Source organism: Fusarium solani (genome assembly GCF_023522795.1).
Source record: "Fusarium solani strain SB1 chromosome Unknown bctg00000007, whole genome shotgun sequence".
Taxonomy (NCBI): Eukaryota; Fungi; Ascomycota; class Sordariomycetes; order Hypocreales; family Nectriaceae; genus Fusarium; species Fusarium solani.
The window spans coordinates 503,096-519,771 of NW_027072150.1; the positions used below are offsets into that span (position 1 = coordinate 503,096).

Consider the following 16,676-nt stretch of genomic DNA (forward strand, 5'->3'; position numbering starts at 1 on the left):
TTGGGTGCAATTTCTGTGTGGTTCGCGACGTGCTTGGAGCCTCGAGCAGCATGCACAAGGAACATCCCCTTGTACACGCCTGGACACGACTTCTTAAGCCTGCCGCATGGGGAACACACCGGCTGCCGTTCATCGCACTTGAATGGTCAATGCTATGATTCCAGAAAAAGATCCAGGGTAGTATTTTACCTTGACTTTACGCTGTAAACATCTACTGCACCCCCGGCTTCGACTGACAGATCGTACCATGGCAAATATTTGCTGGGTTAATGGTACTGACACTGGTAGACTGTAGACGAAAGATGAGGTGAGATGCCGCGAAACCAAAGATGAGAATATCGGAGCATCGTTGATCCGATTGTACTTGTCGAGTTCACCCTTTGGTCACCGACACCCGACACTGTGTTGGATACATCAGCGTTCGGCGAAGCAGTAGACACCGAGGTCTATTTTTAGAGAGTTCGTGGAACCATATTGAAGTGACAAATTCCAAATTCAAGTAATCGAGTAAACAATCTCCTGCTTAATAGCTAGCCTAAAAGTCTTTCTTCTGAGCTGCATTCTCGATAGCGGTTAGGAAGGATGCCCTCTCTGGAGCGTAAAGTTCCGCATCGATCGTGGTATCCAAATTCTTGGCATCATTCAATGTTCCTGCCTGAACCAGTTTCACCCCCTTGAACTGCTCAGCGGTCGCCTCCTTCCACAAAGTATTTCCGCAATCCGGGCAGAAAAATATGGTCAGAGTCATTCCATACTCGTGCTCTGCTGGATAAGACTTGGCCTGGCCCTTTGTGACGGTGAAGTTGCCGCTGGGAACGGCAAAGTTGACCGTGTTGGTGCCTCCGGAAACTCTGCGGCAAGGACCGCAGTAGCAGAGAGCCTTGTGAGGATTAGCAACCTTTGGGGGTTGTAAACGGGAATCTGGGTCAAGTTTTACTTTCATGGCTGGCTCGCCAGTGTAGGAGTAAGTGCAGGCGCCGCAAAGGCAGGATCCAGTAGTTTCAGATGCCATCGTGAGAGTGGTCGAAAGTGATGAAGTGATCAAAGGTTGGTGTCTGAGGCGAGATTGCAGTGATAGGTTTGGAACTGATGGTCTCCCAGGGAGATTATATATATTGTTCCGTCAAACACGTCATAACAGGTCACATTCACCCTTTAAAAACAGATATGCGCTCAAGCGCACAACTGGAATCACCGGCTGGATAAGCATCATAAACTTTCCAATTCTCGACTAGTTCCTCCGTCTTTCGGCGGAGTTATATAAGAACCCCGCGTGCTCGAATGGCCGGCACTTCCATTACGTGATACCCCCGAACTCACCGTCTGAGAGTCTGTTCCCCGTGTCTAGAATCTTCATTCTGATGTTGTCTTTGATGGAAGAAGGAATTGCGGGGTGACTCTTGCAGCGAATGTCAGCAGGACTGATGCTATTGTGGGGGCTGCAGCTCGGAAAACTAACTCGATGTAGATTAGCCGCTTAGGTACGGATGGATGTATCCATATCAAGTCTCTTACCAGCATGGCCTTGTTCCTATATAAGACTAATAGTACCTACGAAAGGAAATGTTGCCCTTCTCGAAGCTAAATTCTTACCACCTTTCCATTTTGCCCACAGCCTGACGCATTATGGCGCCACCCGTTGTTAACAATGTGCTCGACGCTATCGGCAACACCCCTTGTGTCTGTCTCAAGAATGTCATCCCCGAAGGGTGCGCAGAAGTCTATCTCAAGCTCGAGTACTTCAACCCAACCGAGCCATATAAAGATCGAATAGCCAAATCCATCATCGAAGAAGCGGAGAGGAGTGGCGGGCTCAGACTAGGCATGACCGTAGTTGAAGCGAGCGGTAGTAGCATAGGTTCTTCACTCGCTTTTGTCTGTGCAGCCAAGGGGTATAACTGTCACATTGTTACCTCAAATGCCTTTGCTGTCGAGAAGCTTCGGACGATGAGTGCTTTAGGGACCCATGTGGAAATCATTCATTGTCCTTCTGGACAAATCCACGCTGATCTCATTCCGTCCATGATCCGCCGGGTCACTGAGCATTCGCAAGATCCTCAGATGTATTGGACTGATCAGTTTAACAACCGAGACGCTTTCGAGGGATACAAGGTTCTCGGCTCAGAGCTGGTTGACCAATTCCCCGATGGGGTGGATGCCTTTTGCGGTGCTGTTGGAACTGCTGGTATGGCAATTGGAGTCTCCTCTGTACTGAAAGGTCAGTGGTCGGAATGTCGAGTGGCTGTTCTCGAACCTGCTTCCTCTCCACGCATTTCCAAAGAAGAGTCTGGAACCCACCATATCGAGGGCATTGGGATTGGCATTATCCCGCTATTGCTGGACGAGAAATTGTATGACCATGTTTGGGCTATTGAGGAGGAGGAAGCTAGGGCTATGTGTCTGCGACTTGCTAAGGAGGAGGGTCTATTGGTGGGAACTTCGCCGGGATTGAATGTTGTTGGAGCTATTCGACTTGCTCAAGAGCTGGGTCCTGGCAAGATTGTTATTACAGTTGCATGTGACACGGGGCTCAAGTACATGAATGGCGACTTGTTCACGGCTTCATGATACCCACCCGGTTTCTGAGTCCCAGGAATTGGAGGGAGAACCAATCCAGTGAGTAAAAAAGTCGTAGCCCATAGTCCATAGGGAGCCCGGACCAGGGTAATTGGGCCGAGGCGGAGGGTAAGCTGAATTGTTTGCTACTCCCTCACTTTATCTTAACCGCTCTACATAGCCACCGTACTTACAAGCCCTTCCTAAGTAGAGGGTAGTGCTTTTCAGAGACCTAAAGTCAACGTTTGGCCCAGACCTTGGTGGCTCAGCTGAACAGCTTGATATGTGGCTGATAATCTATTTTTAAGGACGTCACGATGATCAACAACGAGCCCTGTGGATTTTGGGCGTCTTTTCTAACTCTTTTGGTGTGTGGCGATTCTCGCATGCACTCGTCTACCTAAAACTCCGTCTTCAGACGGGTTGATGTTACATTTCTCCCCTCACGCAAATCTTTTCCGGGAAATACCTCATTCAACATGAAAAGAATTTACACTCTGGGATTCATCTTTCTTGATGTTGTCTTCATTCAAGTGGCAGGATCCGCCATTCCAGGATGTTTGGTGAGCATCTCAACAGGAGAGAACTACGCTCTTGACAGCCCAGCTCACTCTCCGCTTAGATTGATTGCCTCAGAAGCACGGCGGCCGAATGCGACTCTGGAGACGTTGCGTGTTTATGCTCAGCTTGTAAGCGAAAAGAGCTCATCGCTGAACTATCATCCTGCATCAACAAAGGATGTAAACTGGATGAAGTCGTTCCAGCTGAAGATTCATATGGTCCTCTGTATGTTAGGGCCGACGGAGCAAAGATCGGTCCAGAAGCGCCGAGTTCTACAACCGCGGGTGCCAATGCACCTGTCAACCCCGCTGGCCAAGGAGCGCCGGCAGTAGAATCATCAGCCACGGCAAAAGAAGTGATGGAGACTTCGTCAATCGAGGTGGATATGGCGACCGAGGAGGTTACGTTGACCGAGCTGGATGGGCCAACCGTGGTGCTTGCATCGACCGAGGAAGTTGTGCCGACCGAGGAAGTTGTGTCGACCGACGACACCGCTACATCGACCTCAACCGACCCTGTGAAAGCTGGGGTAGCGGCTTCAGCATCAACGGCGAGAGCTGTGTCAGAAACGACTGCTTCAACGAGCACCGAAAGCTCAACAGCCTCAAGTACCTCAACGGAAGAAGAACAAGCCACCGATACGGTACTACCTGCTAGTGATAAATACTTATCTAGAGGAGGACTAAGCGCTGGGGCCAAGGCAGGTATTGGAGTCGGCGTAGCCTTGGGTGTTATAGGGCTCGGCTGTCTTGCCGCGGCGATCTGGCTCATCAGACGAAAGAGGGCTGCTGCAGGTGCATCGGGAATGGGTTCGACGCCTGCTCAATCGGTGAAATCACCAAATCCTTTTAGTCGGCAGGTCGAGGTGGCAGAGATTGATGGACGACCAGCTCCACAAGAGCTGCCTGCTTGATCCCCTGGCGTAACAAGTTTGAGAGTTGAGTGGGATTAAAAGATATAACGAATGGTATTAGGGCTCATGAATATGTATTGAAGGCTGTTATAAAATCAGGATCGATGTTATCTTGAGGCTCAGTCCAGAGTGAACTGGTGATGTTGGTTGTCTTGAACCCCGGCCGGCTTGTTTTTCACAGTTTTAGGATAACCCCTCTCCTGCTGGCATCTGAAATAGATTTTTATTATTAAAAAGTTATTGAAGTTTTTGAGGATTAAAGTTATGAATGCAAGCTATAGCAAACTACTATTCGTATGCCAAAGTCACCTCTTCCACCGAACCAATGCCGACCAACCCAGAATATGATCCGAGGACTCTATCTTCAGAACATGCAATCAGTCAATTCCATGAACCCTGCAATGCACTGTTGCATGATGTAACACGACCAACAGCTCATTCTCATTGCTCTGCATGCTTGCTGCGACATTAACAGGGGGTTCATTGTGGAACCCCCCCTCCTCGGCTCTGCAACAAGAGGCATAAAGAGGTCTGTGTTCTCATTCTTCCTTTCCCCCTCAGTTCTCCGCTTTGTTTTTCTTAAATCTGCCAGATTATTATTCCGGGGAAAGATCCTTCAAGTCTGCCACAACAGGCGTATAGAGGTCATGTCGTCCCCAAAGTCTCGTCACTCCCAGTCGCCAACGGGGCGGTCTCCCACCACGAGCGAGCCCCTTGGAGACGCGTTGGTTCAGGGAACCGAAGGACAGCCGAATAATGGCGCTATCGAAGTCGTAAGTTTTTCCTTCGCAACGATCTCTTTCGAGCTCTTGTGTGCTCACCACAGGGATATCATATCTAGGATAACGATTCCGACACTTCGTACTCGCTGGCGTGAGTTGAGACCAGATGCTACAGAATACGGCGACAGAGAAATGCTGAACTCTTACAGGACTACAGTCACTGATACCCAGTCCCTAAGATCTTCGATCTTGAACTACAAGTGGGAAAACGGACGGCGTTATCACGCTTACCAGGAAGGATCTTACTGGTTAGCCTTTGAAGCTCAGAAATCCGAGTGCCAGGACACTGATGTGAGACCCAGGGCCCCCAACGATGATCGCCAGCAAGAGGCCGAAGACCTTATGTGAGACACACTTACGGGAAAATACTCTTGAGCACTAGATTGATGGTGGTGTTGCTCAGGCATGAGGTGTATCGGATCATCATGAATGACAAACTATACGAGGCCCCTATCGGAAATAAGCCACAGGTAAGCCGTCCACGCTTTCAACTGTCGATGCATATCCTCTAACAAGGGCTTAGAATGTTTTGGACCTTGGATGCGGCACTGGCGTCTGGGCTATGTAAGTAACACACTTTGCCTATGTGTGTCGGTTCTAATGGGAGGCAGTGAATTTGCCGACATGCATCCTTCCGCAGATGTTCTTGGTGTTGACCTTTCCCCAATTCAGCCCAATTTCGTACCTCCCAACTGCAGGTTCGAAGTCGATGATATCAACCAGGACTGGACTTATCCCGAGAACAAGTTCGATTTCGTTCATCTCCGCGGCCTGACGGGCTGTATTCCCGACTGGACCAAATTCTACGAGGGAGCTATCAAGTTCGTGCTTCTTCATCAGTGATCTAATTTTCTAACCTTGAACAGGCACGTCAAGCCCGGTGGCTGGATTGAACATGTCGAACTATGGGGTACAGCAAAGTCAGACGACGACACCCTCAGAGCTGACTCACCATTGAAGACATGGGTCGAGATCTTCACGAAACTGGGCGAGATGACCGGCAAGACCTTCTTCTGGGACCACAAAGCAGCCGAGTCGGTCAGAGAAGGCGGCTTCATCAACGTCACAGAGCGCCGAATCAAAGTCCCTATCGGAACGTGGCCTAAAGACAAGCAGCTCAAACAATGGGGAGCCTGGAACCGCCAATTCTTGTTACAAGCTCTTGAAGGGTTTTCGATCCGTGGTCTTACCGAGATGCTGGGGGTAAGCGCGTTTTCTGCCGCTCGGTGAACAGGAGATCTAACAGGCGATGCTTTAGTGGAAGTACGAAGATGCTCAGTTGTATTTGTCCGATATGCGCAAGGAGTTGACTAACCCGAAACTTCACTCCTATCTTGAAGTGTAAGTTTCCAATCTCTGATACCTAGTCAGCTAGTCCAGTCGTTAACGGAGACTGTCGTGAAGTACTGTCGTTTATGGCCAAAGGCCCGAGGCTACAGATGAAGAGGTCTAGGCTTTCCACGTCACCATCCGCAAGGGAGTGCGAGGTAAACACAATTCAGTGTGTTTACTGATAAACTCTGACTGGTCAGCCTTCCGAGAGTGAACCTGTGTATTTCTAATTGAACAAGGAGTTGATGTGTTACTGATGTGAGGGCCCTTGTGTAAGCCCCGGCTTCTTGTCTAGGAACTCTTCAACGTGGCGGAGCGTGAACATTACTATAGATAGAAAGAATCAAACTATATTATTCTGTGGCACAGATCAGGTTACTCCAAGCAAGTAGGACAGCCCTCTCCAATGTTCGTAGTCCACCACCTACTTCCGATGTCTTTTTCTTTGGATTCTATCGAAATATCAGTACTCTCACATCTCTATTCGATTCTATCCACTGAGACCTGTGTTTTCAAGCGCTTTAGGAGCGTTAAACATAGACGGAACTAAAATACTCACATGTGGCCCCAAAAACACTGTTGCGTCATCTCCGCTGGGATCTCTCGTTTTACAATGGTCGAGGGAACGGCCAAGGCTCATCTTCAAGATCATCGTCATCATCCCGGACGGAGAAAAACCGTCCGTCTGTCCTGGGAGTATGGCGGGAAGCGGAGCCATTGGACTCGGGAGGAGATGGCGTGCGATGCCTAGTGTGAGAGGTTGTCCTGGGTTCAGGAGCAGCTTGAAAAGCCTGAGGCTCGGTTGATAAGGATCTGTGGTCACTTTGCTGCCATTGATCCGAATCATCTGCCCTCTGACTACTCTCTGGAGGCAGTCTCGGTCTCATCTGTGTGCCATGCTCACGGGGGGCCGACTCTCGCGGGGCTGTAGGAAGGTTATGAGTGTCACGACTGGATCCATAGGATATTTCCTGGTCCCCATCCCGGTCTCGATTCCGATCACGAGCACGTCCGAGCGACCTTTGCGCGGGGGAAGTGGGAATGTCATTCAAGGGGCCATCTTTGGAGGTGCCAGACTGATCGGAACCTTGACCATCGGCTGCACCCGCACGTCTCTCAAGGTCCTCCAGGCGTCTCTTCAGCTTCTGACCTATGGAAAATTACGTCAGTGATATCCGAAATTTGAATATTTACAACGACTTACGATAGGCACGTTGAGCCATTCGGTTCGCCCTCCTTCTCTGCTCGGCTAGGTCTGTGATCAGAGACCAATCCCTGTCAACGTCACGAAGGCCATCCACTAGGCCATTGTCCTCGTTGAGGCTCGGTATCGTAGTATGAATGCCTTTGGCGTTACCCAGCTGGATAGGAGGAAGTACTGGAGGATCGTTGGTGTCCAAACCAGACAAGGGACGATCGGCCGGTGTACTCAAACGGATGGGGTTTAGTTTTCTCTTCAAAGCCGCAGTGTGGCTGTCAATGCCAAAGCTGGGTTCCAGAAAACTCAGTTCACGCGGAACATACTTAGCTCCGTTTTTGGGTGCGTTTCTGTGGTTATTGGTGGTTGAGTCTGGTACGCTCTGCTCTGCATGTTCGGGGCTCCGCTGATGCTCGGCTTGTGGTGCTCTCTCCACCCATGTGAAAGCGGCTTGATGTTCCGGTGAACTTCGATGCTGCTTTTGAAGGTGTTCCTCCATCACGATCTCATCCTCCAGAGGTTGGCGTTGTTCAGGCACAGAGGTTTCAAACCCATCACCATCACCAACAAGGTACGAGCAATTGCTGCAGACAGGCCCCTTTCGGCGATCCTGGTCTTCTGAACCACAAGAAGGGCAAGTCCAACGCCAACGTCGCGTCTGCCAATCATCGAGGCGTTGGCCATGTTCAACGTCGGCGGTTCTGTCTAGGACCTCGTGTCTGGGGCCATTGGGTACCACCCTGGTCTTGACATGTTCTCGTCCTCGTTCCTCGTTGGCGGCCTTGACCGCATCGTCGAGCTTGAGCTGGGCCTCTGCTTCAGCCTTATCTCGAGCCTCCTTCTCGGCCTGAACAGCTACAGCCCTGCGTTGTTGCTCAGAAATCCTAGCAGCACGCGCGAGTAAATTGTGATCGGCCTGCTGGTTTGGGCGATGAGCTCTCAGGTTAAACTCTTCATCAATAAACAGGAACTCCTCCTGGCCTTGCAACAACGACATATCTGTGACTCCACGTATACCAGGCGTAGCAGAGAATGTCAAGTTGTTTGTGCCCAGAGCCGGTTGCTCGAGGTGCCCTGTCGGTGCAGCGGCTCGCCTTGGCTGTCTTCGCTGCCTGCTTTCCCCAGTCTCGTGGTTCTCCTCCGTCTCGCCCTCGCCATTGCCAAGTTCCGAAACGAGTGCACTAGATCGCGGTTTGCCTGGCCAGCGGGCTTTAGCAGCTTTTAGCTTAGAAGCCTTTAGCTCAGCGTCGTATTTCTTTTGAGCCTCCTTGACTTGAGTGCGGGCCTCAGCTTCATTCTCGCGGTGATCCTTATCAGCCTTGACAGCAGCTTCGAACTTGAGCATATCAGCCCTATCACGAGCCTCGGCCTCAACTTGTCGACGGGATTCAGCAGCCTTGAGCTCAGCTTCAAACCTAAGCCTCGCGTTCTCCTCAGCAGCTACCATGGCCTCGGCGTATTTTCGCCTTCGCTCCTCTTGGGCCTTTCGTTCAGTCACCAATATCTCGCGGACAGCCTTCTCAGCCTCGACTTTGGCCTTTTCGATCTCCCTTTTAGCCTTCTCAGCCTCGACTTTGCCCTTTTTGATCTCCCTTTTAGCCTTTTCTTGGGCAACTTTCATGTCCTCCCTTCGACGACGGTGGGCCTCCTCGATTTCGAGCATCTTAGCCCTCGCCTCTGCTTCAACCCTGTCCTGAATCTTGGGCTCGGGTTGTCGGCGAGCCTCCATAGCCTTCAGCTCGGCCCTGAGTCGATCTTCTTCAGCGCGTTCAGCCTTGATTCTCTTATAGGCAGCTTCCTCAGCCGCTGCTATAGCTTGAGCGTAGAGTCGAGCTCGCTCCTCCTCCTCAGCTTTCTGCTGGTAGGCAGCCTCTTCTGCCTCAATCCTAGCTTTCTCGATCTCCCTCTTTGCCTCTTCTTGAGCAGTCTTCATCTCCCCCATTCGGCGATGGAAGGCTGCTTCCTTCTCATTGTGGGTCTGAACCTCAGGCTCATGATATAGTTCAACGGTCTGCTTTTGCTTCTCCTGTTGCATGGCAGTGTCTCTCTGCACCTGCATTTCCAACGGCCGAGCTTGTAGATATTTCACAAGCATTTCGTTACCGGCTGTAGGCTTGACAGAGGGCGAAGCGAGATAGTCCGATAACATAGGAGGCCGATCTCCAGTAGCACCTCCAGCAGCTTCTCTATTAGCAGCGTCAATGAGATCTTCCCATGTCTTCCAAGAATCTACAGAAGGTTCCAAAGGGAGAAAACCTCTGCCATAGTTCTGGACGCCGGAATGAAGGCTGATATAGCTGGTCTGATCAGATATTTCTCCTTCGCTTTCAACTTCGACGGCCTCGAGATCTTGGGGTTCCTCCTCGTTGTCTTGATTCACCTGGTAGTTGTTGTTGTCTATATCTGACTCCGAGGCTTCGGAGTTCGTCTCGGAGTCCGGAGCTACGGGCAATGCCGAAAGGGATATTTCTTCGAGATGCCGACCCAGATGCGTGGTTATTGCAATCTTCCCAGGTCCGGCTTCGTCTCCACACAGAGGGCATTTGATCTGTTCCCAATTCGGTTCCATGCCATGGTCGAGAGCCAGGTGTTGCAGCCAGTTGGCGCGGTTGGAGAAGGTAGAATCGCTGCGTTGGCATGATGTGTCGAGGCACACATACGGCTGCAGATCAATGTAGAGATGGCGTCTATCTATGTTAGCGGTGACTTCCGGCTTTTGGCTCCGTTGACTTACTTCCACTGGGAGTTGGTGGTTATGATGACCGAACGCCCACATGCAACGCACGGGAATGCCTCTCCTCCTTTTGCTTCCTCTGACAATGGAGGAATTCGGACGGATCGATTGCCATCCCTGTAGCTCATGGCAGTCTCTGCGTAAGAGCTTGCTGGATTCAAAGATGAACCAAGGCCAGAGTCGTGGAATTTTGAGCCCGTGGTGACTTGAACAGCTTGTTCAGGCTGTTCAGCATGGACTTGGTTGCGGTTTCGTTCGGTCTGGCACCTGAGGTAGCGCTGGTAGTTGATCATACCAAGCGAAGAAAACAACTTGCTATCAGCTCCAGGGAACCGATGCTCGATCTTGTTGGCAAAAACTTGATGAGGTGCCCATGAAGATAGGGAGACCTCGGCTTCTGCCGTCTCCGGCTCTGGGTCCGTGGCTGGGTCCCGAATCATTTGGTCTAGTTCGATGAGACAATCGACGTCGGTCTTGAGATCCTCTGCTAGCTCATGAACATCTGCAGTGCTGTATTCTGACGTCGAGTCGCTGGATGAATCGTCTGCCACATGGGAAAAGTTGACTTCTTCCAAAATGTTGCTCACTTGATCGCACAGCCCTTTGGTCTTGGGATTTAAGATGTGTGCCACAGGGACAAGACCTGGAAATAGTTAGACTCTCAGTAGACAGAACAATGAAGATACTCACGATCAACGAGGGTAGAAGAAAGATGCGAAAGTGTCTTCATCGTGACTTGTCTCAACTTCCGCGATCGCTGGAACTTGTCGTCAAGGCTCCCACTGGCCACTCCATGGCCGTCGGACCAAAGCGAGAAGCAGCTGCGACTTCGATCGAGGCTGATGAAGATGTCCCTGGGAAATTTTCCCTTGTCGGAGAGGATCACCACGACCTCGCGAAATAGGGTATCGAGAGCTGCAGTGAGGCGTGCCACAGCGCTCTTCTCATCAGGCTCCGGGGCTAGGCCGCCATGCTGGCGTTCGTTCTGTCGGGATTGCCATATGCGAACGGTAGTCTCTAGATCGAGAGTATCCTGTGATCGTATTAAAGCCGCCATTGTGTCTCATGTTATGATCTCAATAGCTCGATTGCGAGAATGAACGAGTTGAAGAGAATGGGACTGCTGGTTTGGCTGACCACCCACTGCAGCTGAAGCTGCACAGCCCTCACAGCCTGCATACAAATCACAACGCATCACCCCAGCCGCACTCAAACAGCCAATCTCGGGGCTTGAAACGACCCAACCTCCACCTCGCCAACCGGTTGCATGTCCCGTATATGCCTTGTGCAGTCTGCCTCGGGCTTCCAGCTGCGCCACTGTCTGCTTTTCGATGAGGCTTGAAACTGGAACGGCCGTCCAGAGGCAAACTTGCTTCTCCGACTTCTGTCGCGAAAGCCCTCTGACTTCTTGGAGTGGATTGACCTAACAATTTGACCCGACATCTCGGCCTTTTTTCCTCTAGTCGGCGACATGGAGCCCGTCTCACTGGCGTTGGGCATCCTCCCCGTAATCGGCGGCTCAATTGGCGCCTACAAAGCGACCGTCTCAAAACTCAGGATTTTTTGCCATTACTCCCGGGAGGTGAAACGACTGCGACAACGCTTCGACCTCCAGCGGGTTGTTTTTCTGAATGAAGCCGAACTGCTTCTCTCCGATGTGTTGAGGGACAAAGCACTCGCAAAGAGTATGGTTGACGGAGAAGGTCAATCGCGATGGGATGACACCGATCTTGAGGCGAGTGTTCAAGATCACATGGGCCGGAGCTTGGACTCGTTTAAGGATGTCATGGGAGAAATCGACACTACCATGACAGAATTCCAAGATGGATTAAGTTGCTTCAGGCAGCTAGAGGCCGAGAAGCAAGAGGTATGACTATGTATGGTCTGACTGTGATGGCCCCGCTGACGGTAATAGGACGAGAGTGTCAAAGACGCCGTCAAGAGACTCCGGAAGCGAGTCAAGATTACCTTCAGCAAAGACAAGTTCGACGACCTTACAAGCAAGCTCAAGCGATCCAACAAGGACCTCGAACGCATCCGGAAACAGGCCCACGACATCAGTGTCAAGGACACAGCAAAGTGCGTTGTCAAAACTTGCTGCAAGGCAGAAAAGCAGCCTCCCCGCCATTTTCCGTCGTTCGGTTCCATACGGAGAGCTTCGCGTGCTCTTCATGAGGCGTTGCTGACAGCTTGGTCCAACGCATCGGAAAGACAGCTTCGCCATTCCCTCAGGCTGTTCCTGGATGCCGAAGGAGTGGAGGAGGTGCGGATGAACTTGGCCATTCTATGCTATGGGCATCAGATGACACATGAGTAAGAAACCCCCCATGGGCTTCTGTGCAGACCATTAACTTAATTACAGGGTGACAACCGCCGAAGCCAACTTGATCCGCCTCCACGTACAGTCACGCACCCTTGAATCGCTATCATGGGCTCGTCCAACTGGTCTATTGACCCCAGCCGATTCGACAGCTTCAATCGACTCCCAGAGCACCGAGGAAGGCGGTAGGCGGAAGCGACAAAGAGTACGATTTGCTCCGTCGCCATCCGAAAGCTCCAAAGACCATCCAGACGATGTCCCTGACCATTCCTCGCTGTTGCCCAAATGTCCAGTCCCCGACTGCCCAGTCACGACAGATCCAGATGGACTTGAACTTTCAGGCGATATCTGCATGGAGATTAAGCGCCGGGTTACTCGCCACCTGATCTCACAGACCCCGAGTTGTGTCCCTCCGTGCCTTGGTCACATTGACTGCTCAGTGGAAGAGAGCTTCAGGCATTCTTTCTATCCGTCACTAGACGATGAACTCGAGCACAAAGAGTGTCAGGCAACATTAAACCCCGAGGAAGTCATGAGAATGGATGACATCCTCGCGAAACCAGTAGACAAGAGGTTAACCATTGTCCACCAACTCCGCCTGGCCCTACAAATCGCGTCAGCTGTCCTCAAGTTCAGCTCGACGCCGTGGTTAAGAGAGTACTGGAGTGTCCGTGATCTGTACCTTTTCCACGGAAGCCAAGCCGAGGAGCTATCTGCGTCCATTCAGACGATGCACTTTAAAGTCGATGTCATCAATTCGCAGAATCTAGACTATGAGTCCTTCATGGATGTGGACATGTCCTTGCCCAACACTCCCATGTCAGTTCTCATGGACCAGGCAACACGAAAATACGGTATCCGAAACATGACGCTATACAGTCTCGGTGTCGTGCTGTTGGCTATCGGGCAATGGGCGCCAGTCGATCTCAACGACGTGGAGGAAGTGCGTCGGCTGGCTGCTGAGCCGTGTCGTTTGGGGCCGAGGTATCAGGAGCTCACACAAAAGGTGTTAGACTGCGATTTTGGTTATGGAAAAGATTTGGCTAAGCCGAGACTTCAGGAGGCTGTGTACGAGAATGTGTTGCTGGAGTTGGAAACGATGATTGAGCGGTTAGACCTGAGCAAGTAGTAGCCTGATTGTCAAGTTGACGAGGAGGGGGAGAGTGCCATTGCCATACAGCACTCTGGCACACATTCCATAATCTTTCCAGTACCACTTCCATAGGTCTGGCCCAAATGCTACCTTTCTCCTTCAAGATCAGGTTACGTCGTACAATTCCCTAGTGCTGAGTGCGAGGTCGTGTAACACTCAAGATGAACCAACAGTTCAGTCACGTGTTATCAATGCCCAGCCCAGCCTTATTTAAAGCCACAAGCCCCCCGTTTCAACTTCAGCATCTGTCAAGTCAGCTTTGGCTGCATGGATTTCAGCCGTTTTTAACAAACTCGCCTGATTCACCTATCATTCCCAAACCGACGCCAGCAAGGCCGCCGTCTGATCCCATTTTTCACTCAATATCACGATGAATCTACTTCAACTTCCTACGGAGATCCTGCTGCTAATTCTCCGCCTGTTGGGACCCGGGTTCTTCCACCATGATACTCGACGACTTATGGTGTCCAAATGGTGGTATGAGCTCGCCAGGCTGGTCCTCCTTCGAGACCTTCAGTTCTCTGCGAAGTCACTTCCGAGATTCCTCAGGACTGACATGAGTTCTTTGGTTCATCAACACACAAGAACCGTCGACATCGCCTTCGATGGTGTCCAGGATCGCAGTGCAGTGCTCTCAGCATCGCCGGATGTCAGGGAAAGAATGGTTTCAGACTGGACAACAAATGTGGCCAATGACTTGACCTCACTTGCCGCCATTTTGCAAGATTGCAGAAATCTGCGCAGTCTCAAATTGAAACCAAGACCAAAGTGGCGCGCCCGCAGCGTGTTCTTGCGGACCTATTTCTCTTCAGACGCGCTGGTTCCTCTTCTATCTGTCAGCCACCTAACCTGCCTCGAATTCGACACTGTTTGCACAGGGATCGGTGGTGCATCTAGCCCCCCCGGGTCTCACATTTGCGAAAACATCAGTGCGCTGCTCCCCACGCTTCGACGATTGCGGTGTCGAATGAGAAGATCTGCCCGAGGATCCTGAAGCCTCCTGGAGAGGGCACAATTTCCAGCCTCGAGGAGGTCATCATCAACTTGAATCTAGGGGATCTTCCCAGCATGCCCTGCCTCAGCACTCTTACCGGTGCGGAATCTTCGTACCCGGCTTATCTTCAACGTGGAAAGCAGACATGGAGTTAGGAGCAAAGGAGTTGGTGAATAGAATGGCAACGCCGCGGGTTGTAAAGGTCTTGTCACGCTCTGTACCTGGTCCCCAGATGGAATGCTTCGATGCCATTGCACAGCGTCGGATGATGCTCGCGCCTGGTGCGGCATGGGAGGTAGACGGCGAGGTGGTGGAGGAGACGACGGCAGATGAAGGGTCCTGATCAATTATCTATCCAAATGGTTTCGGCTTTCACACTTAAGTAAAGTCTATACATTTATGATTGCTTTATAGGAACTCGGAAAAGGAAGATATCCTTGCACCAACTTGGCAGCAGGACGAATATGACTAGATCATTAAAAGTGAGAAACTAATAACTTGAAATTGATACGACCGAGGAAATCATGACGCCTCTATGGCAGCCACATTGTCTCGGCCAGTAGGTTAGGACATAATACATATCATTCCGAGGGCTTGTCTATCCGTTCAATGCCCGACACGGTGCCTTGGTCCCCGGCCCGACCGAAGTCGGAGATGTGCAGGAGCGCCAAACTGTCCCACATTTCTGTGTCCGGATCTCCGAGTGGGGCCGATATCCCCGGATCCCAGTTGTCATGCTTCAAGCTGGTAACAAAACGGCACTTTGATGCGAGAAACACTCTCTGTCTCAGCGAAAAGAGTTAACAGATGCTTTGATGGTGGATGATAGGCATCACGGCTTTCAGAATGACGCACGACTTGATATGGTAAGAGATGCTAAATGAAGTACGATCATTATCAATGATGTGGATCAAGCTTGCCTAGGTAGTGTACGTTCAAATATCACGGGGAAACACCATCATTCACATTTCCACCGAGCTGGGCGAGTTTAAAGCTTCAAGTGCGGCAATTGAGGTGTAGAGTACATGACAACAGAGCCCGTTCCTCACCCCGTGGACCCAGTCCTATGCCGGCTAATCTAGCATCGAGATTGACTACTCATCGATATCCTGGAGGACCTCAACGCTGGCCCCATGTCCAAGCTTCTCACGGAGCTTCGTTGCGAGCTCCTCAGGGCCCCTATAAAAGTATTAACAACGGCAACCATAAACAACTGGGCCGTTAACTTACTTGAGCATGTAGATGGGAGGGAAGATGAGAGGGGAAGGTAGGAAGGAGTAGTCAGAGTTGCCTTCGATAATCCTTGCTTGTTGTTAGTATGGGCAGGATCCGATCTGTCTTTGCTAATGAACTTACTCTCGGATGGTGCTCTCGTCGATGATGTCGCCACCACGGGATCGGACTTGGATCAACTTCTGGAAAGGGGACGTTTAGGCCTGGTGGGACTTGTCACGTAGAACTCGAACTCACAGCCATGATGAAGGTTGGTGGGTTGGATGTTTTGTGCTTGGTGTTGGTGTTGGTGGTTGAAGGGTGAGTTGTGATGGTGAAGATTGGAGTTTTGGACGGCGGAAGAGCCTGATACTTATAGACAGAAGAATGCCGTCTACCGTGACTATAGACAGCGAGATAACCCCAAGTTTGACTACTCCCAATGTCCCAGACTACGTCATCAGTATACTTTCCAGGCTGGTCTCAGCGTGGAGTGAAGGCTCCAGGACCTCCACTTTGCCAACAAATGCAGGGCTACGAATGGGGCAAACACGGCACGGCCCGTGGCGGAGCATCACCAATGGCCTCTGCATGGGGCTAAAACCTTTGACGCAAGCGATGAAGATCATTTACACTGATGGAATGATACATGCCAACGGTTGGCCCAGGCGACGCTATCAAGTTCCTTCGCAAGGAATTCGCGCATGTGTGTTCCAGATGAGTGACACAAGAGATGCGTCCATGAGTCGATATCTTGACCAGCGTGTGGTTGAGCTTCACCGGTGGAGCGCATGTCTCACTTGATCTGGTACCAAGAGGACCCTGATATCGTGGCGAGCGGGGAACTCATTCGATCTGAAATGACTGGTCGCCTCTTGTCTGGCGACAGATTGATCTACACTCGACAGAGCAATCACAAGG

General features: G+C 51.2%; 8 protein-coding genes across 8 annotated transcripts; 5 read left to right on the forward strand and 3 right to left on the reverse strand.

Moving 5' to 3' along the window:
• Positions 1 to 535: 535 nt before the first annotated feature.
• On the reverse strand, positions 536 to 1,012 carry MRS44_010972 (uncharacterized protein; the record flags this gene model as incomplete). Its single annotated transcript, XM_065619548.1, has 1 exon — positions 536 to 1,012. The coding sequence occupies one exon, from the start codon at positions 1,010 to 1,012 to the stop codon at positions 536 to 538; it is 477 nt and encodes a 158-aa protein (XP_065475620.1).
• Positions 1,013 to 1,626: 614 nt separating this feature from the next.
• Positions 1,627 to 2,568, forward strand: MRS44_010973 (uncharacterized protein; the record flags this gene model as incomplete). The annotated part of the gene is made up of 1 exon (XM_065619549.1): positions 1,627 to 2,568. One exon carries the CDS (start codon positions 1,627 to 1,629, stop codon positions 2,566 to 2,568), a length of 942 nt encoding a protein of 313 aa, XP_065475621.1.
• A 467-nt stretch (positions 2,569 to 3,035) lies between these two features.
• On the forward strand, positions 3,036 to 4,030 carry MRS44_010974 (uncharacterized protein; the record flags this gene model as incomplete). The annotated part of the gene is made up of 2 exons (XM_046280011.2): positions 3,036 to 3,119; positions 3,179 to 4,030. The coding sequence occupies 2 exons, from the start codon at positions 3,036 to 3,038 to the stop codon at positions 4,028 to 4,030; spliced, it is 936 nt and encodes a 311-aa protein (XP_046135378.2).
• A 647-nt stretch (positions 4,031 to 4,677) lies between these two features.
• MRS44_010975 (uncharacterized protein) lies at positions 4,678 to 6,265 on the forward strand (the record flags this gene model as incomplete). The annotated part of the gene is made up of 9 exons (XM_065619550.1): positions 4,678 to 4,803; positions 4,872 to 4,903; positions 4,962 to 5,156; positions 5,216 to 5,282; positions 5,336 to 5,376; positions 5,424 to 5,633; positions 5,679 to 6,015; positions 6,071 to 6,153; positions 6,217 to 6,265. The coding sequence occupies 9 exons, from the start codon at positions 4,678 to 4,680 to the stop codon at positions 6,263 to 6,265; spliced, it is 1,140 nt and encodes a 379-aa protein (XP_065475622.1).
• Positions 6,266 to 6,752: 487 nt separating this feature from the next.
• Positions 6,753 to 11,133, reverse strand: MRS44_010976 (uncharacterized protein; the record flags this gene model as incomplete). The annotated part of the gene is made up of 4 exons (XM_065619551.1): positions 6,753 to 7,294; positions 7,349 to 10,029; positions 10,077 to 10,719; positions 10,767 to 11,133. The coding sequence occupies 4 exons, from the start codon at positions 11,131 to 11,133 to the stop codon at positions 6,753 to 6,755; spliced, it is 4,233 nt and encodes a 1,410-aa protein (XP_065475623.1).
• Positions 11,134 to 11,547: 414 nt separating this feature from the next.
• MRS44_010977 (uncharacterized protein) lies at positions 11,548 to 13,525 on the forward strand (the record flags this gene model as incomplete). The annotated part of the gene is made up of 3 exons (XM_046270831.2): positions 11,548 to 11,943; positions 11,992 to 12,389; positions 12,439 to 13,525. The coding sequence occupies 3 exons, from the start codon at positions 11,548 to 11,550 to the stop codon at positions 13,523 to 13,525; spliced, it is 1,881 nt and encodes a 626-aa protein (XP_046135375.2).
• A 394-nt stretch (positions 13,526 to 13,919) lies between these two features.
• MRS44_010978 (uncharacterized protein) lies at positions 13,920 to 14,698 on the forward strand (the record flags this gene model as incomplete). The annotated part of the gene is made up of 2 exons (XM_065619552.1): positions 13,920 to 14,384; positions 14,480 to 14,698. The coding sequence occupies 2 exons, from the start codon at positions 13,920 to 13,922 to the stop codon at positions 14,696 to 14,698; spliced, it is 684 nt and encodes a 227-aa protein (XP_065475624.1).
• Positions 14,699 to 15,637: 939 nt separating this feature from the next.
• On the reverse strand, positions 15,638 to 16,019 carry MRS44_010979 (uncharacterized protein; the record flags this gene model as incomplete). The annotated part of the gene is made up of 4 exons (XM_065619553.1): positions 15,638 to 15,722; positions 15,774 to 15,845; positions 15,900 to 15,958; positions 16,014 to 16,019. The coding sequence occupies 4 exons, from the start codon at positions 16,017 to 16,019 to the stop codon at positions 15,638 to 15,640; spliced, it is 222 nt and encodes a 73-aa protein (XP_065475625.1).
• Positions 16,020 to 16,676: the final 657 nt, after the last annotated feature.